This window comes from Antedon mediterranea, chromosome 1 (assembly GCF_964355755.1).
Source record: "Antedon mediterranea chromosome 1, ecAntMedi1.1, whole genome shotgun sequence".
NCBI lineage: Eukaryota > Metazoa > Echinodermata > Crinoidea > Comatulida > Antedonidae > Antedon > Antedon mediterranea.
The window spans coordinates 13,719,935-13,745,245 of record NC_092670.1 but is presented as its reverse complement, the minus strand read 5'-3'; the positions used below and the strand labels follow the sequence as shown (position 1 = coordinate 13,745,245).

Sequence of the window (25,311 nt, the reverse complement as noted above, 5' to 3'; positions counted from 1 at the left end):
TACTATGAACTGACCAATTTCCCCAAAAATTATTACCGTCATATATAATTATAATAATAATTAAATGTTATAATAATCAGGGATTGCGGATTTTTATTGGTAATTGTTATGATAAATTGGGCCTACTGATGTTATACTAATGATGTACTACCGAATGTTTTGATATTCATGATCTGAACAATAATTAATTAAGATATAGCATGGAGAAGAGTGACTTCATTATTAAAAAATAATCGTTTGCACACGTATGTTTTGCTATATTTTCAAAATAGTACATGAACCGGGACATGAACAAATTGGATCGGTACGAACAAGTATGATACGATACACAGGCATAAGCCTATCTCCTCTCCGGGAGGAGATATCGGCACAATTACAACATTACACTACGGAAAATAGAGTAATATTTTACTTTTATTTTATAATTATTGTATTTATTATATGATTCGTCAACGATAAATTTTGTATTTTACTGAATACAACAAAATATGCCGTAAGCTCTGTCTACACTCAAACTTGTGTGGATGTGGCCAAAATAATAGTAGTGATATGCCCAAATATGGTAGTGATATGACATCATCATGTCCATGGTCACACCACATGTTTTTTTGTCACATCAAGTTTGATAGTGTAGACATATCTTTCCACGGAAAAGAGCGATTTTAAACTTCAAGGAGAAATTAAAATACGGTGCAAAAAAATTTCATTTGTTTCCATTGTTTTTCGCTACATTTTCTATTATAGGCCTACAAATCCAATCACCGATGTTTACTTATACGTAATTATTAGTAAAATAAAACAAAAAACAACTCACCTGTATGTTGGTCAGGTATGCCATCAGGATAACAGTTACAATTATACTTTTCAAATTCTCCATGTTTCTCAAATTAAAAATGCCTGAAGATCCACTTACGCAATACTTACGTAATAGTATAATATCTGCTGACTGATACGCGCTTAACACACTTCCTTATATTATACCTCACTGCTCCCGCGTTTCTGTTATTTTCGTAATGACCTAGTATTTTAGTTCGTCGGCTGATCACTCGACGTGTGTCAAACGCTGAGATGATTTCCAAGTCCGGTGAACATTCTATCACAGTATTGTAATCGACTGCTTGAAATTAACACTGAATAGAATCTATTCTGTCCAATCCACATTTACAGCCTGGATAATTGAGCATTTTTGCGGTCGGCTGCATTAAGAAAAAAAATCATATTAGTGTGTTTTCTTGTTGTTTGTAAAGGCCTACAGTGGCACAATCATCAAGGCTAGCCCAACACGGGCAAACAAATAATCAATATAGGCCTAACATTAATTCTTATTTGTTATAGATTTCACACGCGTTTTATTCAATATTGCTGTATTATTGATTTAACTTATTCAACACATATAGGCAAGATACGGTACAAATACCATTCAGCGTGTGAACTCGTCATTATTTCTCACAGATATACAATGTTGTTCAATAATCTGACAGAATAGGAATGCATCATTTTTGTGTGATTACAGTCACATCATCAACGTGTGATTTGAAATTGATTTTTTTAAATGGGACTGTGCTACGTAAAATCTTTAATAATATTGACTTAGTTTCGTTCCAATGACAAGATAGAATAAAAACAATACAGCGCATGCGCTAGTCGTATTTGGTATACGAAATACGACACGGCTTTACCGTGTTGTATTACATATCATGTAATCAGGGCTAGTACAATTTGTACAAGCACGTAACCCGTTTAGATAGTAAGCGTAAGATATTATCAAGATATTATTCACCAAAACGATTTACAAAAAACGTAAAATAAGTGTAGAACATGCCTACCGTAATGCATTGTACCAACCCAGGTTAGTTAGCGTATGATCACGTCGTTAACCAATGACGTTTTACAGAATACGTAAATCAATATTCCTATTATCATGTCAGGTGGATATTGACCAGGCTTAGACTGGTTAGCGGATAAGATAAAGAATGTGATCACCAATGACGTTTTATAGAATACGTAAATGAATATGCCTATTATCATGTCAGGTGGATATTGACCAGGTTTAGACTGGTTAGCGGATAAGATAAAGAATCTAAACACCAATGACGTTTTATAGAATACGTAAATAAATATGCCTATTATCATGTCAGGTGGATATTGACCAGGTTCAAATGTTAAACTCTCTGTGTATACTGGTTAGCGGATAAGATAAAGAATGTGTTCACCAATGACGTTTTACAGAATACGTAAATGAATATGCCTATTATCATGTCAGGTGGATATTGACCAGGTTCGAATGTAAGGAGGAGTGGGCGTACGTGTGTCGCTCCCCACCTCGACATGACCTAGACATGATGGTATGCAAGACAATGAAAGCAGTTTGTTCTAGACGGGCTTATAATTCATAAATGATAGAACAACGTTGGCAGCCATTGCGTGTCATAACTAACATAGCCTGGGAATCGCCATCTAATTGCGCTACATAAAAGAAACCATAACCAGTGACGTGTGGCAAGTCTGAACTATGCATGCCTTTGTTCATTTATAATTTAGTTCATTTTATTATGTATGATATATAAAATTACAGAATAAATAATATATAAACGTGAAAAATGACATATACGGGCCATCGCCTGCCGTTTGAAACATTTTTCGGAACGCAATTACCTACATACACGCAACACGCACGTACTTTTAAGCACCAAATCATTGATTACCCTTTTGTACACACCTTTGCTTTGATTGGGTAAAGAAAAAAAGGCATACGGACTAGAACTGACAAATACATTAAACTAAATCTTCAATGAACTAAAGTCATGTTTTTAAGTTCCTGTACCGAAAGGCAAAGGCGAGTCTTGGAACCAGTTTTAAGAGATATTTTATTTATTGTACTATTATCTATATTGTTTTGTTACTGTGATAATGAATTAAATACTATTTTTAATTTCTAATATTTTTACGAAAATACATAAACAGCATTTTTTATCCAAAACGTTATAGGCCTAAATAAATAATAAGAGGTGGGTAAATAATTCTCATTTACATGAAATTAATTAGAAAGTTTAGATAATTTATTATTGGATCATAAGCCTGTTTGTTGTAATTACAGCGTTAGCGTGACTCCAGACCTACATTCTATCAAAGAATTACAATCATGGATTTCATCATTGTAATGAAAAGTCTTTTGCTTATAAAAAACCATTTTGGGTATTTTTATAGATCGTAAATCTGGACTTTAATGCAACAAAAAAATCCAAACTTAGTGCATCATTGAGGTTGGTCATTAGAGATATAAATACTTTCATAAAGAATACTAAATATAGGTCAACTCAGAAAAATACAAACGTTTCAATTAGAAATTTAACTGGAAAGACAATCATTCTACCGTGGATACCTTAATGAACATTATAATCAACATAATATTTTGGATTATGAAAGCTTGTTGACGCATCGTTGCGACGTACGTACGACGTAATTAAATTACATTAAGAAACGACAATATGGACGATTCGTATTGGGATGGTCAAATTACTTGAGTTGGACCGGTTCGGTTCTACAGGCGTTTACAACGCAAGGACGTAACCGCACCGCAGAATAATTTGACAATATCACGACGCGATGGACCATTTCAACTGTCGCGTCCAAGTGGAAACCGAGCTTTAGTTTAACAAACATATCTATTAACTATACATAAATTGATTAATTATTAAAGTCTTTAGACTCATATATAATTGATAAAGCTATTATCATCTACATAATTAATGAGTCTAGTATGATTTATTATAATATCTATAAAACCTTAATGTAGAAAGAATAGGGTTTTTATAGTACGCTTTTTGTAATCTTTTTTAAAGTGTTGATTTATCATTTTGTATTTTTAACTTGATGCATCGTTGTGTTATATTAATCTGTCGATACGTCATCTCAATCCCACGCGCATTGTTATTTATTTTATTTTTATTTCAACAATATTTTAAGAGGGTGGTCCATCCAGCATCAGCTGATCATTAGGGACCCTCTAACAAACAGTAAATACAAAATAAACTATAAAAACACAAAATTAACAAAGATATAAAAAATAAATATATATATATCTATATATTTATTTTTTATATCTTTGTTAATTCTATATATATATAAATATACAGAAAGCCAACAATGAAAGAAGGAAAAAAAGAAATAAAATCAGAGAGAGAGAAACAGGTGTTTTTTACAAAGAGATTTAAAGGAGGAGAAATTTTAAGAGTTACGAATGCTTAAAGGTAGAGAATTAAAGAAAGAAGGAGCATTGAAACTAAAAGCAAGTTTAAAGATTTAAAGGTAAGGACGAGGGATAAGAAGATCTCCTTTAGTAATTTGCCTAGTGTTCATACGGCCGTTGGAAGTTACTTTAGTTAAAAGCTGACAGATAGTAAGAGGAGCAGAGTGATGTAGAGCTTTTAAAGATAGACATGCAAGCTGAAAGAGGTATCGTTCATGGAAGGGGAGAGTCTTAGCACTGGAAAAGTGATGAAGAGAGAGATGTGTAGTGGGAGATAGATCGAGTAGTAGACGGATAGCTTTATTCTGGATTTTTTTTAAGTTTAGTGGTAGAAGAAGGTTTAGAACCCCAGACAGAGCAGCAGTAGTCAAGTCTAGAAAGGAAAAGTGAATTGTACAGAAGATGAAGAGAAGATTTGTTTGTAAATTTAGAGGTACGTTTGAGTAAGTAGATAATAGAATTGAGTTTTTTACAGAGGGAAGATATGTGAGATTTCCAGGTTAGAGTATTGTCAATTATGATTCCAAGGTGTTTATGAGAAGTAACAGATTGAATTGGAGAATCATTAAGAGTAAGGGTGATAGAGTTAGATTTAAGTTTTTGAGAAGAGCCAATGAACATAGATTTAGTTTTTGAGATATTGAGTGTTAGTCTGTTAGATTTTAGCCAGGTAGAGAGATGAATTAGAGCATTATTAAGATTATGTTCAATAAGTTTAGAAGAGGAGTTAGAATAGTAGATCAGCCCCGTAAACATCGCCGGAAGAATAGCATATACATAGTAAGCACGGTGGTGTTATCCTGGGTATTACTATAATCTACAATCAAAATAATTATGCATAATTGGCCCGATGAAATTCTAAACAATTCTTGAGATGAGTGTGGATTAGGGTTGTGGGGGGGGGGGGAGGATTCGAACCTACTAGCCTGGCTAGTACTTTTTGCGCCAAAGAACCAAGGTATTAATATGTAATCATATTTGTTTATGTACGCATTTATTCCGTTTCGGATTCAGGTCCAATTGCCGGATACTAAACATCGTGACAAATGTAGTGACGTACATAGAGAATATAGAACGTACAAAAAGTACGTGACGTGTGATCGAAAAACGTACCGTAACGTAGTCCAGAGTTTATACGCCCATCGAACGAATATGAAATGTGTGAATAAAAATGGCATATGTTCAACAAAAACAGGTTCGTTCTGAATAATGGAAATATAATTTATGTTCTGTTTAAACAATTATAAGACAGGTTAACGAGTGATAAAGTGTATGGATTTTCTATCTTTAATTCACCATAACTTACATTCATTTCTCATTTGTGGAAGTATACTATACATTAATCATATAAAAGATGGTTGAACTGCAAAGGATTAAAGGTCAACATACTAATTTAAGAACACTCTTTCTAATGAATGGCCACCTGAAAAGTCCCTTTTATTTAAACGACACCCGATTCTGTGATAATTCATTTACACCGACTCTGTGGCTGCCAGCAGACTCTATGTGAAAGACTGTTGCCAGTCTACCAGATACCTCTAACTGTAAAAGTACTTTTAATACACGATATCTCTGTCATTAGGTTCCTATTAGTTGGATAGGTATCTGGTTGACTGGCAACAGTCTTCCACATAGAGTCTGCTGACAGCCACAGAGTCGGTGTAAATGAATTATAACTAGGAGTCCTAAGCCTACCGCATTATTGTTCGCGCGATGTATAATGGATCAGTGAAACATACTTTATCCGTTGTGTTACACGATTTCTAACAGTGGTTATTGCAATGGCAAGTTGGTTCCGTGTACAAGTTATAGCTACCTTTAATGGACCTTTAATGGGCAGGAAATTACCAGGGTAAATAGTGATCTTTCACACGGGCTTTGTGAGCATGTCATAGTTTTTGCATTAGCCAGCTAGCACTGCAGCAGCATCATCGAGTCATTGTGAGTTGTTAGGAAATAATCATCTGTTTTTAATACGATAGTATTGCTTAATTTCGTAATATTGATATTGAAATGTCGTAACCGTGATGTTTCACATGTCTTGACATACTTACAACTTCATCTAATGATGTTTTGGTCATACAAATCAGGTTAACACCTCTTATGTATTCGTTGATAATGTCCGTAATTTGGAAATAATGTTCTGAAATAGGTAGCAATCACACGCATGGATCGTATCAACACATAAGCTACCATCTAATCTGTGTTCTAAATGAAATGTATCGATAAATAGTATATAAGAGTGTACATTACGTGCTCTACTTTCTGTAGCGGCACAGGCCCTAACCTGTGACGTAATGTATCAATTATCATTTGGATAATAATTCACCTTTGAGACATCTGAAATGATAGAATATATGTAGTATAATAAAAGCTGAACTTTGTGTTTAGTTTTGCATTTATGACTTAACGCCTTTAACCCGCATGCATACATTTACCAAAGGATGGCGACTGTCTCATCGATCTATGTACTCCAACTTACGGGAGTAAGATGTTTTTACTGAAAAATCATTATTCATAACTGTGTCACATGTTCTATAACGCACGTGACGTGCATTATATAATTCTAAATACCAATCAATGCTACCACCTGTTATCTATGGTGCGCCAAGTTTATATTATTTATTCGAAAAATTGTATTTTTTTAAAATGTAATCTTTAAAATAGCAATACATATTACATTAGAATTGATATATTATTTCGGAGGAAATGACTACTTGATGCGCCATAGCATGACAACAGATAACCTGAAAAGTCCATACATTGAAAATCTCCTTGCTCAACAAGTAAGGTCAATATTGTTTTGTTATTATATTTCTAAAGTAGTCGGAGCTTAACGTTAAGTGACATGTTTGTTTTAATCAGGGTGTAGGCCTAACTCTTCCCTGGTTAATAGTAAAATGCATCAAACATTACGCCTGCCACTCATGACCAATAAATCAATATCCCAAACAGGTTGTTCCAAACGTGTATTTAGATGTCCTAATTGTTTGCTAATTCGTCCTAAACGAATGTAATAATAAGAGATTGATTCACCTAATTTGCTGTACAATAATTACGTAACTTGCCTGTATCATTCAGGCAACTTACGTAATACAGTTTCTTTTTTCATTCTTTATTTACCCATAAATATCAATTATAAACATTTTAACATACAAATAATAATTATATCAAGGGAAGGGCTAAAAATAGTTAAAACTAATCAAGTTCAGTCCCTAAACATTGAAATATAAATAGCTATGTAAATAAATTAGGGCTACCTTTCTAAAAAATTAATATACTAAAACATTTTTATTTTATTTTTTAAACACACTTTCTCTCACTTTCACATGTATCACATGTGGTGCCTGTATAATGTTAAGGTACTTAGATGTCCCCCAGTAAAATTGATTTGTAGCTACGTGTTATGTCCTCTTTCACAACATAAACAGCAGAATGTACTCATACATTTCTCATTCATCTTGACGAAGGCAATCTATAAACTTTTGAACAATATTATGTATAGATTAAAAGAACATTATTATTATCTGACAGAATATTATTAATAACATATTAAGCTTGGTTCTCACTAGGAAGCAACGCGTACGTAAGAGCAACGTAGGTGTGATTTGACCAATCACAAAGCGAGTTATTCAAACTGTCGTTAATCATTGGTTACAGCTCGCGTGCGTTGCATCTACGCCCTTGCTTTGCGTCCCAGTGGGAACTGACCTTTAACATTTGGTATATGTTACTGCTGCTGCTCAGCGCAATATCGAACCACTGAGTATCTTTTGGTTCCCATTGGAAGTCGTAAGCGCACCGTTAAGCGTAGTCCTCACTAGGACGCAACGCAACGACGTATTGACGCAACGTGCTACCGACGGCGCAATAATGCTGCAAACATCGCAGGTTTGATTTCACGCAGGCGGGGGCAAACATAATTATCGGAAGGGCATTTTCTTCCGTTGCGCAGGTTGCGTTATGTTACGTCGCTAGTGGGAACCACGTTTTACCAGGGAAGAGTTAAATTGTAATTTAACTGTTCCCTGGTTTTACCAATCACGTGTGGATCATCGAGCTTCCGCATGTTATTGGTGGTCAGCAGCTCACTGAATCACTGAAAGGGGATCAGTGGTAAATCCGAATAGGATCGTTCACACCAAATTTGATTCCAATAATTCGTACATGATTCGGACTCCGAATTCGGTTCTATGGATCAAGAAGCCATTTTGTTTATTGCTAAAATCGTACGATTTTGTTTCAATTGACCAATCAACAGTGAGAATGAACGACTGAATTTGTGCTCTCGAAAGCGCGCTCAACGCTCGCAATATTCACCCAAGGGATGGATGTGAAAGCTAAGCAGCTTTAAAATTCCTGTAGCAGCATTATTTTTGTTTTTAAAGGACCACCTGTTTCACTGCTGTTTAAAAGTTTCATAAGGCTTATTAATGTTTATATTTTACAATAAGTGTTAGCAACAGTCTTTCTTATCTCCCTTAACCCGGAATACAATGAAGCAGTAATGTACATTTATCTAAACTATAATATTATCAATTTATCATTGTCAACACAATTGAAATACAATAGAGTAACAAATCCAACAATCCATCAGTCGATATTAAGTGTAATATTGACAACAGTTATATTAATAGTGTTTGTATAATACCATTATGGGAATATAACATATGTATATGTCAACATTATATTCTCTGTGATAAGATAAAGGAAGTACAAACACTATATATACACATGTTTAATTTATTGCGAACCCTATAACACAGCCAATGCTAGGCCTACTCAATTACATGTGACTTGTGGATGGAGGATTCTAACAATAGCTCACCACCCAGACGTGAACTATTATAATAATAATACTTGAGATTTATGAATGCATCATTTATTGACTTGCATAAGCTAAATAATGTACACGACATAATAAATTAAACCGCTTAAGAAACAACATAATGTTCTGGTAGATGAATGAATGGACACTTGGTGATTCACATAAACATTGCGAAGTTCAGCAGAATGTTAATATATAGAGGGCAGCAAGGCGCGAAGATGCATGCTGCTTATGACGTAATATACCGACTAAGTAAATTCTTGTGATTTTATTAGACGATATTGGGTCACATGGTATAAAAATAAACGTGATGTTGCACACCCGATGTGTCGTTATATAAATCGAGTATTGCACCACTGCAATAAATTAGTTTTGCGCGTTCTATTTTTGCACCCAGCCGTGAGTGAGGAAAACAGGCACGGCGGATCACGCTCGATCAACCTGCAGTGTTCGCCGTCTATAGGCCTAGATCAAGTCCTAACAATTGGACGCGGAGAACAATTGTATGATAGGCTTTGGTTCAACGTTATAAGTTATTTCGAGGCTTTTCGCCATATGTGCCAAAGTATTTATCTTAGTTAAACATAATATATATAAAATAGTAGACATAATCCCATAATTCAATTATTTGTACCATTTATTAAATTATTTGTATAATAATATTACAACGTAATATAAATAACTAGGATGAAGTTGGTTTTTTAATTCAAATTTAAAAATCAGTACTGCTATATGTATGTAACGTAGGTCTACATATTGTATTCTACATTTTGATTGGACACAATGTAACTGCATTACGTGTAACCTTGATTATTTAGGTACCGTATACGTATTTGTATTTAATTACAGTACTACGTGTGAATTAGTATGAACATTATACGTATTCATCCATTAAACGCAAGGCATGACAGATCGAGAAAAATAATCATTTCCATTCGTTACTAAAATATTGGTATGTCTTATGGTTTGCAGCCTTACACGATGGCAAATCTGTGAAATGAAACGGCCTACATTTGAAAATTAGGATTTGAAAGGAAGCGTGCTCTTAATGCGTTCTAATCCATAATGATACATTTTAAACACGAACATGCAACAACTGATAATGATAAGACGAACTAATACATGAAATAAAGAGTGAAAGTTGGCCTTACTTTTAATTTTATCTATTTTTCTATTGTAAAGTGTGAATATTGCATGAATAAATCGAAATTAGTTATAATGACGCTGTGCAACTCTTCTTTACATGTGATTAATTAATAACAAGGTTACGTAATAAACCTATAACAAACCTTACACAATCTCGGTATCCAATGTTATTGCATACTACCGGGATAATTATGTGTTGGCCTATTTTCTTGTGATTAAATTCTAGCTTGTTTACTCATTGTATTGATATAACAAAACTGTATTGTATACATATCTGTGTAAGTTAATGCAATACTACTTGCTTACATCAGATCCTCTCTACGATCTGAAGTTATAATAATGTATGTTTGTTGTGCGTTTTATTTTTTATAAATCGGGTACTGTTTAGTTTTACTGTATAAGCGGCTATAATATATGCAAACGGCTATAATGTTTTAGATTAGATTAACGTACCAGAATATACAGCAATTGTACACAATATAGAAATTAAATGTTCACAATCATTGGTTACAATTAGCAATTAAGATTTTCAAAAGCAAATATTTAAAGATGAGACTAGAAAATCTGGAGCCTTATTAATGTAGATTGACTAAAGTAGAAGCTTATACACACGTATAAATGAGGATCAAAACTGCAATTACTGCGGTGGATTACGATAGATGACGAACACTCGGTGGTGCTCGGTGGCTTTGAATAAACATTGGCCTGCTTTGTATATCCGATGTTATATTTGATTTAGTTGCAAGTGTTATATTGGTCAAAGTGTCTCAAACTCACCATTACAAAAATAACTAACGAAAACAGGCTTATGTTTCTAAAGAAACTGTTTGTTTTAGAGACATTACAGTCCACATGCTTTATATACATTAACATGTTTTTATGACATCTTGAGGGATGGTACCACGAAGGAAGACACACGTCTAATAATAATAATAATCTAATAAACACATAACTATATGTTTTGTTCGTGTCAAAACGCAAAAACATATTGCATGGATTAGACCAATCCAAGACTTCCAAGAACCGGAGGATGAGAGGGATCGGATCGCCCTAATGTAAAGCGTGGTTCCCACTAGAACGCAACGCAGTAACATATTGACGCAAAATGATGTATTGTGTAATCACAAGTGGGGGCCGACGACGCAACAGTGCTGCAAAAATCTCAAGTTTGATTTCACGCAGGCGGGGGAAAGCGCAATTATTGGATGGGCATTTTCTTCCGTTGCGCAGGTTGCGTTACATTGCGTCGCAGGTGGGAACCAAGCTTTACAGAAAAGATGCACGCAGCGATGATTTTACCATTTTAAGATGCGCTTACATTATTGTCTATTATCAACAATGAAGTGATAATTAGAAACATGTCATATATTTTATTTTGGTTATAAAAGGCTAAAGCTTGGTTCTCACTAGCAACGTAACGTAATCTACGCAACGTAAGAAAATGCCCTTCCACTCATTGTCTTTGTCTCCGCCTGCATGAAACCTGCGATGTTTGTAGCACTATTGCGTTGTCGGTTCCCACTTGTGATTACGCAATACAGCACTTTGCGTCGATACGTCGTTGCGTAGCGTTCTATAGTGGAATCCAAGTTTAAAGTGCGAACATTATCTCCCACCAACTTCTGATAAATTTGCAATCGCAGGCATCAAGTTCTCTATGTTAGTTCATTGACTATTTGTAAATAACAGTAGGCATTGGTAAACGGTAAGCCGCGAATACCGTACCGGTAAGAATTTAAGTTAGCTGGCTTTTTTATGAAGTTGTACTACATTAATTGCCAATTATCGACAAATCTTGTTAATTACAAAAACTGAAAGCGATGTAAGTACCGATACATGTATTAAATGAAGTTAAATTTCTTCTGATTACACGAAGTTTTACTAATTTGTTGACGGCATCAACGTTGAATCTCAATAATATTCGCAATAATGTACTTCAATCATGATGCTGTTTCTCTCTACATTCATAAACCGGTGCACCGCGGTGTTGTTATGGTTTGGTTGGTCTACGTCGATATTATGTCCAGCTTGAGCAACCAATATTCGAATAAGTAGGTGGTATACACAAGTCATTTTGGTAAATAAGAGTATTATACAAAGATCAACCGATGAAGCATCGCTATGGTGGTTGATCTTTCCTTAATCCTAGGGAAAACAGTGTTTCCGGTATGTCAACGTATAGTCCTACCTAAAATGTTGTTTCAGATGATATGTTTATCTATCTTAGAAAAAAGCCAGTGAACAATTTACACGTGAAGCGCCACGCCTCAAACGTCAAACTGAACCTATTTTTTCCGCGACGGATCATTTCAGTGGGGACATAACGTCGGATAAGACGTGTTGGTGTCTCAATATATGTTTAACTTCAATGCGCTGAATTCGCAGCTCACGAAGGCTTAGCGCGTGTGAATTCGATTGAGTTGCTCATTGGGCAACTGTTTCAAGCTTCGCGCGACTCGTGATGTGAAGCTTGCCGCGTGTACATTATCAATGTGCACCGGCGGCCTTTATCGCTACGCGCTTATGTGGAAACCACACTTTCTTTTCCATAAATCATTTCTTCCAACAGCCAACATCATTCCGGATACGGCAATTTGTTGTGCATCAGAGCATACAAATAGACATACATTCAATCATGGTTATCTGTGTTAATTATTACATTTATAGTGAACTATCACATGCAAGAAGGAACAATGATGTATAGAAATAGAACACATTTCACGATGAAGAATTCACATAAAATATGACGTACTTGTAACGATATATCGTGGATGCACTTTGTTTATATATTTCATATATACACATCTGGGGTACCCATGATGATGGTTGATTTGAATTGTATAACAAGGCAAAGTGGACGTTGGAACTGTATTCTGAGTACCGCGACTTGTGATGAGTTCATTTTCTGTCGGTTTCTTCAGATAATTACCTCAATAACACTTAGACTAGCCAATATAGCAACGCCACTGTTAATGTTAGCAACTATTACATCAAAGTAGCAATCGCATGCCGGTAGATGTAACAGCTGCGCAACAAAATTATTATCATTATCTGTCATAATCATATACCACTGTAGTTATTATCATGCCATTAAAAATGTTAACAAAACATAACTTAAACGATACAGTCGACGAAGAAATACATAATCAAGTGTGTGTGTTAGCCTATGGTGTGTGAATGCTGTTTTCTCACGTTACGCTTAGATGCACCGGTGCAAAATGATAATTAGCTATAACTAATTACCTGTACAGTCTGATTATTTTTTTGTAAATTAAATGTATCAAAGTAGGCCTATAATAACTAATTGAGGAGAAATTAAAATAAAATATAAATCAATTTAGTCTATTGATAGAGCATTTGACATAAATCTACTAGCCATGCGCAGTCTATTCAATTCAATTCAAAATTCTGTAATCATCCCACACGGGGCAATTCAAATAAAAAGGTCTGGATTAAAATGATCTTACAAAATATACAAAATATCACAATACACAGAACAAAATAGAAAAAAGGTCAAGTCAAGGTTCAAGAATTTAAGAGTCGAATAGCCACTGGCAAAAACGAATTCCTTTTCCGGTTTGTTCTACATGCCGGGCATCGAAAGCGACGCCCATGAGGCATGAGCTCGACTGTTTTCAACAAACATATCACCCGCAGTGCAATAAATAAAGCTACATTTGTTCAATTTCTGATTCTTCAGTAATAATTATGTGTAATGAAACGCCTCCCGCGCATTCATAAATTTCCCCTAAAAACGCCCGTTGTTCATTCGAGTAAATACGATTTAAGAAGTTTTGAGTTAATTTTTGCCTTGTTTTAAGAATGTATTCCCCATGTTCTTGAACGAGCCGCGAGTATGGCAATTATGTATTAATTTATTAAAAAGCATAGCATCAGTAATTGAATGCATTCTTCCCCGTTTGTCTTGAGTGTATTTTTAAGAGCAGATAAACTAATTACGTAGTAAAACCACAAAAGTAAATTACATTTCAAACTAGACATAAACGATGCATTAGTATTTAGAAATCAACTTTTACTTACACACATTTTCATTCAGTTAATTTAAAAAAAAAACAACAGCCGAGCAGAATTAAAAAGAAAAATATCATTTAATTCATTTAAACACATAACAATTCGTCAGATGTTAGATTATTGTGCTTGTTTAAAAATAATAAGAAACAGAAAAAAAAGATTTAAAAAAATTCAAAGAAGAACAGAAGTAGGAAAAAAGTAAGAAAAAGAAGGTAAGAAAAAGAAGAAACAAGGAGGCAGATAGAAGAAGAAAGAAAACAAAAACAGAACAGAAAGAGAAGAAAACGCAAAGAAAAGGAATACAAACATGAAGAAAAAATAAGTAGAAGACAAGGAAGAAGCAAAGTAATTATTGGGATTATGTCGTCATAATAAAAAAAAAATTGTTTAAAGTAGCTGTACTACTGTAGGTCTACTTAATTAGTAACATTTACTAAAATTGTACGATATATCCATGCTTTACTTTACGGTATACAATGTTTTCATTTTATAGTTAATGTGCATTGGAACAACAACTGATGTTGTGTACATTTTGGTCTACTAGAAAGTTAGAAGTGATTGAATAATTGCGTTCTTAAAGTGACGTGTTTGTAAAATGTAATATCATCAGTGAGGTTAATTGTTTTCTTTTAATTTCAAAGATCACTCAAGGAATCAGACCTTAGTAAAAAGAATAACACAATTCATCGATATTCACCTTTCACGCATCGATCGTATCTTGCATGTTATGCTAACAGAACGTCTTAATTTCATGACAAATATCTTCAATAACCGTAATTATCTTTCTGAGTTTTTAACTTTTTAAGGAAATTTCAACAACGGTTATATTCTTTAATTTGCCAAAAAACCTTATTTCACTTTTATCTTAAACCTTCATATCTATTACTTCTTTTTTTAAACTTATTACTTATGTAACCGACACATTAATATTGTTTTCATCTAAGCATCATATATTGTTGAACAGGAGGTTGACGCGCGCACAAAATACAAAAAACATTACTACTACAAAATTATATTTGCCTTAAATATAAAATTAAATTAACGTATGAGTTTCGATAGCGCTTATTTTTCCATAACTTAGCTTGAAACGTGATTAAATACACGTTGTTATGTTATTGAATGCTTTACTAATATATCCCTAGGTAATAACATTGATAAAAACAACCGAAAGATCAAAGAAAATCAAATTATCAATGTAACACTGCCACAAGTTGTTAACCCATTGATTTACACACTAAAACTTGATCAAAATGTTTTATTTGTAATTATTCAAATACGTAAAACATCATATGTGGTTGAAATGATTATTCTATTTCGATAATCTCTATCATTTTACTAGAAACGAATATAGTTTTAACTATATTCGTTAAAAAACTGTTTAGTCAATATGTAAATCGATTGAAATGATATGGCTGCAATAATTGTGTTTTCCATACATGTGTAATCCATACTTTTGTTCCCGCCCGTACATTTGTTTTTCTTTACTTCTGATCTCATACTTAATGACCTTCATACTGTTGATATGCCTTCCTTAACATTATACATACCACCCCTGTCTTCAGTACTTCTATCGTTATACTCCTGTTCTCCATACGTCTGTAATCAACACTTCTACGGTATAATACTTCTGTTCTCCATGTCATCCATACTTCTATATACTTCTGTTCTCAATGTCATCCATCTATCTCTATGCATCTGTTCTCCATGTGTCTGACGTCATCCAAACTTTTATCTCTATACTTCTGTTCCCCATACGTCTTTCATCCATACTTCTTCCTTCCATACTTCGCATACTTTTATATCTATTTCTGTTCTTCATACTTGTGTCATCTATACTTTTGCCTTCCATACTTCTATATCTACTTCTGTTCGCCATTTTCTGTCGTCCATACTTCTATCTCCATACACTACTATATCTACTTCTGTTCTTCATACTTCTGTCATCCATAATTCAGCCTTCTATACCTCTATGTCTACTTCTATGACATCTTCTGCGTTCCATACTTCTATACAATTCTGTCTTCCAATACTTCTATCTTTATACGTCTATACTCCATATTTCTGTCTCCTGTACTTATTTTTAATGTTTCCGTCTTTTATACTTATGCCTTCCATGCTTCTGCCCTCCATATTTATTTCTTCCATACTTCTTCCTTTAATTTGCTGTCAAAATAGTTTTGCGCACGCGCATATATAAGTGAACATGCACAATAGCTACATCGTCGCAGGCGCATGTCTCGTTTTCTTGAAAGGTTACTAAAAAAGAATGTGCAAAATGCTTTCATTTAACGAAATAAAAAAAATCATGAAACACGAATATCGATACAAAGTTGGCGCACAAACATACTAATATAATACGCCCTGTCTGAAAGTCGTTTATCAACGTCTGAACGCGCATAAACAAACTCCGTATCGAGTTTTATCAACACTTAATCACGCGGCTACGAAGGCCATGTTAGTTTAATCAACGTAGGTCAACGTTTAAAACGCGCATGCTCAAAACCCGTATCAGTTTTTGAACACCCGCGTATGAAAGATGCGTCAGTTTCATCAACATTAATTATTGAATGTACAGTACGTACTTCACTGTTGTTTTTATTTATTTTGTTGTTGTTTTCCCTGACTAGTTTAAGCTTAATCTCTTAACAATATGCTTACTTTTTTCAGTTCAGAATATAATTTAAATCATGTTACATTCTGATAATAATTATGTTATTTAATGGAATTTTACACAATTTAAATCTTTAGATTTACGTAATGTGTATTCATCCGCCATTGATATTTTAAGAGGCTTATATAGGTCGCCATTGAAACTAAATGTCTAGCCCTTTTTCTCATTTAATGTTTTCTTTTGAATACATTAATACACAATGATAGTGATAATGCACTGACTTATTAAGGGTGGTATTAATGTCTATTTGTATTATCCCGTAGGCAGCAAAAGAGATCAAATGTAATGTATACATTTTCATTCCCATATTTATTACAGCACATTAATGTATACACAATTTTTTTTTGGAATATTTATCTCATCAGCGTGACGTCAGGCTTAGTTGGTGCTTTTCGATCCTAAATTAAGCAACGAAACTGCCTCATTAAGAAAAAAATAATGACTTTCCGACAAGAGGGCTTCGTTGTCACGCTGTGCGTCCTCAACAAACCGATCGTTCGTTCTTTTGTAAAACAATTTCTCGATATTTCTGACATGTATATATTTTGTTTTTATCAATAGTTATCTTAATTGAATTACAACTTTATCCATTTGTTGTATTTTGGTCAAATACTCAATCAATCATGAAATACTATACAACTAAATCTTTATAAATATACGTAGAACATTTTCATATAGATTAAATCTAATATTAGCGTCTGAAGTTGACACTTCATATTAATTTTCATGGTGGATGGATTCAATATCATCTGAGTCAATGCAATCTCATCTTTTTTGCCTGTGTATCTTGTATTTTCTACATCGGTTTAGGAAAGCTACATTACCTGTATTGGCTCGTCCTTTGAATGGAACTCTGAGCCGTTGGTCATTTTTATAAATGTTCCAACAATTCCATTCCAGTCCAACACCAATTTTAAAATGTGACCATGTACCCTTGCATCATATCGCCTACGAAAAATTCGGAATTGTGTATAGTGTGCACCAAAGTATTTTTTTCTTTATTTCATTTCCAAAAACACAAAGCGCCACCAGCTGTGGCAACAAGAAAAAAACAAACACAAATTGGTTCTCAACAAGATAAAAAAAATAGAAAAAAAAACAACAACCAAAACGGGCAACAATGTATACAAATCATGAGTACACTAAGGTGTTTGGAAACCTTGCTTTTCGATGTAAAACAGGTACTGTACCGTTTTTGGGACATGAGTCTTAGTGAAATCAAACCAGCCATATTACAATACATAGATTGACAAGACCAATTTGTCTTACAGAAACGTTAAACTGGGATATAATTTACTGTAATCAATTTACAGCATGATCGTGTAATCAAACGGAAAGGGCGAAAGCCACAGCAATTAGTAGAATTTAAACAATTAAGAGCTTACTGTCTCAGTTTAAACGACCGTATATGAGGCGATATATTACGAATGTGCCATTTATTGTAATTATTTCGAACACTTCCAAGTGAAAGTGCAAATTTCTCAGTAAATGAATTATATAAGGAGATTGTCATGTAGCATTGTATAAACTATACAATCATAAATCATTACAATATTATAATGTTACAACAATTCTATTCCATATTCTCCAGTTGGTACACTCAACATAGAACGAAACAACAACTCTTAACAATATAATAATATGTTCGCTTTCATTACATTCAATTAGACGTAACATGTACATGTGTAATTTACAATTAGATGTATTTATAATTTACATTATTAGAGTGTAAACGTGGTGAATTCTCATAAAGTAGCGTCGGGGAATGGTTATTTTTTGTGGCTCGTGAACTTGTGAAGATTTACGATAGTATATTTGCAAACATTTACAAACTACAGCTCACTGCTGCGGTAAGTGCAGAACCTGTTAACATATAACTGTAAAAAAAAAAGTATAATATTCTTTTAATGAGACAACATTATACTTAATCAACAACTAAAACACAACTTTTTTTGTGTATAAACCATGTATCACACATGCAATTCCTACCGGCTGAAGAAAATTCTTGTCTGCCTCGTCAAAATCTCTCTTTCAGGGGTTGTAACATCCCGTTTTTGCCCGAAACCTCTCGAAAACTGTTCAATATGTTGCAATTTAAGAAGAAGAGATTATTTCATTCGACGCGTTTTTGCTAAATAATTCAGTATATGTTATGTTAAACAACTTTAACTTGTTAGGTGTATTCATCATATCATTACTAAGATGTAAAGATCAATATCTTAGTCCGAGGGCATTATGCACAACGTTATATTTCTGCATACAAATTGAGTATTAGAAGAGGTTTCATAAGCTGCCTCTTTGAACCTGTTTTTGCTCTTGCTCTATTAAGAAACTTCCACAAACTATTTCAGCAAATATTTTTTTATAATTGCGATATGAATACATCTCAGGACGGTTTTTAATAACTTCACATCCGTGCTCGAGTAAAGAACATCTCAGGACATTTTCAAAGCCTTAAGTGCCATATGACGCTTTCTTTTTTTAATCAAAAGAAGCTGTTTCAAAGTCAAATTCCAGCTTCAAAAAAGTATCTCATTGATGTTTCGTGGCCTGAAGCGTGTCAGAATCTTGCTCTTGAAAGATTTGGTTTGGCACATATTCTCATTAGGGCGCAATTTAAGTAAACAAAAAATGCAGAACTCGTATGTTATTGTCAAGTGGGCATCACTACCAACATAATAGTGATGTTGTCTTCAAAAGAATAATATGATGAAGACACAATGATGGTAGCATAGACTTAGATTATTTGTTATGGTTGTGTTTGTAGTTAGGATAATTTTGTGTTGCATCATATAGTGAAAATCAAGCTTAACCCATTGTACGGTTTCCAATGACGTGGGTCCAACGCAAGTGAGTTAACCAATCCATCATCGCGTCGTGATTGGTCAAATTACTCGCGTTGCGCTTACGTCCGTGCGCTGTGGGAACCAATCGAAGTATTCACTAATCACACTTAAGTGAGATATTTTCCTTAACTATAGTAATTCGCTTAACAAAATAAATATTTCGGAATTTCCTTTAAACTTTATGCACTTAGTGTGTTTCCCTTAGCTTAAGCGTGAATGGTGAATACGGCCGCAAGCTCTATCCATTGAACCTCAAGACGTAGGCATAATAATAATAATATCCTGGATTTATATAGCGCCTAATGTTATGAAACCTCTAGGCGCTGAACATTATTACCCCAGTAATTTGTTAATTTTTATTAGTAATCAGTGCAAAGTTGTGTCTTGATGTAACTGGGTACCCATTATACACCTTGGTGGACAGAGTCAAACGTAAGTAAAGTATCTTGCCTAAGGATACAAGCAATGCAGCGAAAGTTGAATTCCAAACGCATTTAAACGATCAGTAGTCCAACACTGCACCACACACCCTCACGGAGTAGGAACTAAAGGATTTCCATGATAACCATGCCAAACTAAGCAAATGAGAGGCTTCCCACAATTAAGGAAGTCGTTCTGTACTTGATATATGCATTTCAAGGCTGTTTATAGTTTTAATTTTTGACAAAATATCTAAAAATAGTATTAAACAAACTTGTTACAATGATTGCCATATGTCTTATAATGGAGGAAAGTTTCGACGATAATTTCATTGCTAACGAGCGGTAATCAAATTAACCCGGCTCCAGCAAAGTTCAACTGTTTTCTTGCTGATATTAATTACTTTCGTTTCCTCATATTTTACAGCTGATAATAGAATATCAAATATTAATAAAATTATAGTGTAGTTTCGAGTTTCAATGAAAACAACAGCGTAAGCCAAATGGGTGATGAGTGATAACTTCTAACACAACTATTATAGCAAGACAATTATCGTATTATACTACACAAGTATAAACATTTTGACGCTTGGGTCATTTCGGTAAATCTAGAAAAGTTGTGACACTTAATTCTAAGTAAATTCTTTAGTAAAGTCTTAGTTAGTGTTCTTATCAGGTTCTACATTTATTTTAAATTCAGCGTAAGTGTTCTTAAACATGTTACAAACATTACAACTATGGTATATAGTGTATTGTGAAAGCGGCAACAGTACATAACATCTGTGAACAAATTAACAATTCCACTTAAATATTGTAATCGCTAAAATATTCTATATTAAGCGGCCCGCGAACACCGTTTTGGAGACGATTTTCCACTAGGCGAATTTGTTCGCGCAGATCAAAAGCGTCAGCTTTTACGCATGCGTAGAGAGAGATTTGGAAGATGGCAACATGAATACGTATGCGTATATAAGCTGAGGCTTTTGATTTTCGACAGCTGCAGTATAGCGTTAAATTATCTCGCGAAAATGACCAACCATTTATTTATTTATTTTTTTTAACAAACACATTTTGATTTTTGTTGGTGTAGCTATGTCAATTGTGCCGTTGCTTTGCCGGAATAATACGCCTAGCCTATTTTTGTTTCATTACCAATTCAATGGACTTCAAAACACTTCGCAAGGACGTATACACAGATTTACTCTATTTGTACTATCTGGCAGATGTCGACAAAGAATTCATTCTAAAATTAGCATTGTGTTATAATATCAAGGGTCAAATTACCGAATTGTTTGATTTCCATTTATTTCTAAAGTGCCCTGAAATTTTCGAAAGTAAGCATCAAATTGTGAGCAAAGTGAGCAACGGTAATTATGGTAAAATAGATACGGTAGTTATGCAATCACTGCTGATGATGATATTGCTGATAATGATAGTGATGACGATTTGGACCAATTTGATAAGAGAATGAGATTGGTACCATCGATATTGGCGATGATTGAAATATATATTTATAGGCTACTGGGTAACCTCTTCAGTCAATGACTGGTCTCCCAGAGGGCCCAGTTGGTGATCAGTGGCTGTGATGTAGGCCTACTAATACACCGGGGTAACCCCCTACTCGTCTCGAAAGATGTACTAGGTTCTTTAAAGTGCACACGAGCTAGATGTGTACACTGGACCTACGGTTTATAGTCCTTATCCGAGAAGACTCGTTCTACCACCAGAACCATGGAGTGCGTGAGCCTCGAACACCTGCCGATGTTATGGCTAGGTAATTACGATTCCACTATCTTAACCGCTCGGCCACTCACTCACTCGATGCCCAGGTTTAAATTGATGGTGCTGCCAAGGAGAAAATAACAAAATATGAAAAACAAGCATACTTACATGTATAATTTAAAGTACCGTAATCACAAATAAAATCATCTCATAATAAAACGGTTTTAGAGGTATACGTGTAAGTTGTATAACTGGTTGTTGAATCAACAATGGATCTAAACCAATGGACAATACAGTCACATAAACGGAAGTTGACCCTGGGAAAAAGGATGTTCAGCTGAAACTACTGTCACCGTTTGTTATAATGAAGTGATATACTGTACATATTCAGGTTGTAGTTCAAATGTGACTATGTTAGGAGACTATTAAACATAGAAACATATTTTAAAACGTTTAGAGTAAGTAATTGAAAAGGTAAAAATAGAAACATAAAATACAAACGATATGCCAGGTCACGTCAGCACATGGCAACATAAAATATAAATAATTGAAATATAACTAAATGTTTGCAAGTAGATTGTGTTCTGGCGTGTATATAGTAAATTAATTTGGATCGCGAAATTCTTGGATTATGAACACACGGTAAATGCCCGCGACGCGCTTGTTCGATCAAACGTAGTCTTATACTAAGTATAATTTTTGGAATTATGATAAATTTTAGGAGGAATAGCTAGAATATTCTATCACTTAAAAAAAGTCAATTAACTCCTGGAGGAACAAACTACGTGTCTGGATCACCAGTATGCAAGTAGCGGATCCAGAGAGACCCTGGCGAGACACATTGAGTACCCCTTCACATCGAATAGAAACCTCGGATTGACTAACCCCACTAAATCCTACAACACAAAAGCTGAAATTCGTCCCTTATAATATGTCGCTCGATGATAACAACAATTGTGTAAATACATTTTCGACCGATGGTAGTTTAATTTCGGTGTTTTAAACTTCGGAGTTATCGTACCGGTGTGTACACGTAACTCGGAGTTTTAATATGCGATGTGGTTCAATTAATATGATTGCATTGGATGGTGCAGTGTAAAGAGATTATTGAACGTCTAGCATGCAAGTTAGATGAATAGCTTGGAATTTCAGTTTAATTAAGTTATTTTTAATATTGTTTTTTTGATGTTATCTTGTCTTGTATGTATTTTCTTGTTTTTTCATTTTTACTGAGTCATACTTAATGATAATTGTACTAGGCCCAACCACTCACTTTTCAGTCATTACGGATTGGACCCCATTGGAAATAAGTTTACTTTTTTGTCGACTTAATGGGTTATCCAGGTATTCTTTTAATACATTGTATATTTTAACTTTTTATGTATGAATATCGAATAAAATCAATCAATCAATCAATCAGATGAGTATGCGGTATCATACTTACTGATAGGCCTACATATTTCGAATCAGGTACATAAGAAGATTCCTCTTTTTTATTGTTCTTACGAAACATTCCGAAGTACTATCCGTAGGCCTTAAAATAGTTCATGTGAAGTGAACCCGACAACCCTTGAAGACGGTTAAATTTAACGCGTTCCCGTCTGTGAATAATAGAACATTGTTCACCAAGGTTCTTTCTTACTAATATACAGGTATAGGTATTTTTGCATGCCAAGATTAGAAATTGCAGTGAAAATATTACATAACACTATCTACCTGTATTGAAACACTTATATCATTCGTGTTGACTTTGACTGACGTATACATAATTGTAACTGCAATATATTTAAAGGTAATTGTACACTGATCGTTTTATTCTGTTGAACATTAAACTATAAAATGTTCATTTGAGAATATATATTGCCACAAATGACAAGAATGGCATTCAACAGACATGCAGTTCAAACGAATAGGTGAGTAGTTCAAAGGCAAACGATATATATATATATATATATATATATATATATATAAAAAAATCAAGATCAAATAAGTTAAAACTGCCTCAATATAGATTTATTTTAACGACATGTTTCGGGCATAGCCCATCATCAGGTGAAAAGAATTGTAACAAAGGATAACATATATAAGTCACAAAATTACATAATAAAACAAATCAACCAATCAAAAATGTTAACAAACAAAAGGCATAGTTATAAAGGCACGCCTCCAAAAGCTATGGTGTACAAAGCAGGAATGGTTGCTTATAAAGCAGGAAATTTAAAACAAAGACAAAAGCTTCAAGTGTAAATAATAGTTAATATGTGAATGTCTCTGGCAAAATTAATGTTTAAAGGATCTAAATTGTACATTTATGCCGGTAGGGGCAAGAGTGCCAAGCTTTACAATTATTCTTTCTTCTATAATTCTACGAGATGTCTCAGAACCATTACATACTTTAACACCAGAAATAGTAATATCCGAAAGGGAATGCTCATTATTACAAAAATGGGTGGCTACAGGTAATCCGGGAGTCTTTAGTTTAATAGACCTTAAATGTTCTACAAACCTATCACCTAACCTGCGTTTAGTTTCACCAATATAAAGCATATTACATTTAGTACACGAAATACAATAAACTAGATTTCTAGTGGTGCACGTAATACGATCTGTGATCACATAATTACCAGAAGGTCCTACTATTTGGTTTGAACATGAAACGTAATTACATGTCGAACATCTATTTCTATTACATTTGAATGTTCCAATTGATTCATTACCTTTGTTTTGTAATTTAGATTTAACTAAAGTGTCTTTAATGCTTTGATCACGTCTGTAAGCTATCATGGGTAGTTCTTGAAAAATATCTTTTGTAGCGGATTTATCTTCAGTCAAAATTGAAAAGTTATCGCGAACAATGTTAATAACCTTCTTATTCATAGGATGATACGTGAGGACTAGAGGTATGCGGTCACAAGCATTTGTATTATGTGTAGGTTGCAATGTGTCCTCGTGCGTTAACTGGCAAACTTTTCTTAGAGATTTAACAGTAATGTCAGATGGATATTCGCGTGCATTGAAAAAATCGATCATCTATATATATATATATATATATATATATATATATATATATATATATATAAATCATACTGTAAATTATAGAAACAGTGCTCATATTCGGAACATGATCTCATAATCGCGTCGAGCATAGCTCATTGGCGAAAGTTCCGTATTTTTTAGTTGGACTAGAGGTATGCAACTAAAAAATACGGAACTTTCGCCAATGAGCTATGCTCGACGCGATTATGAGATCATGTTCCGAATATGAGCACTGTTTCTATAATTTACAGTATGATTTATATATAATTTACACAGTGCTACGCAACATCATTGATTTATATATATATATATATATATATATATATATATATATATATATATATATATATATATATATTAAA

The 25,311-nt window shown here is 33.9% G+C and overlaps 1 protein-coding gene across 1 annotated transcript in view; it reads right to left on the bottom strand.

The window, feature by feature from the left end:
* LOC140057445 (secretin receptor-like) overlaps positions 1–22,116 on the bottom strand; it is an 82,291-nt gene extending 60,175 nt beyond the window's left edge. Inside the window, exons 1-2 of the mRNA XM_072103112.1 lie at positions 22,082–22,116; positions 815–1,196 (exon numbers count right to left, since the gene is read on the bottom strand). Coding sequence (XP_071959213.1) covers positions 815–877 — 63 coding nt within the window. The 5' untranslated portion in view covers positions 878–1,196; positions 22,082–22,116. The remainder of the gene's footprint in view (positions 1–814; positions 1,197–22,081) is intronic.
* Positions 22,117–25,311: the final 3,195 nt, after the last annotated feature.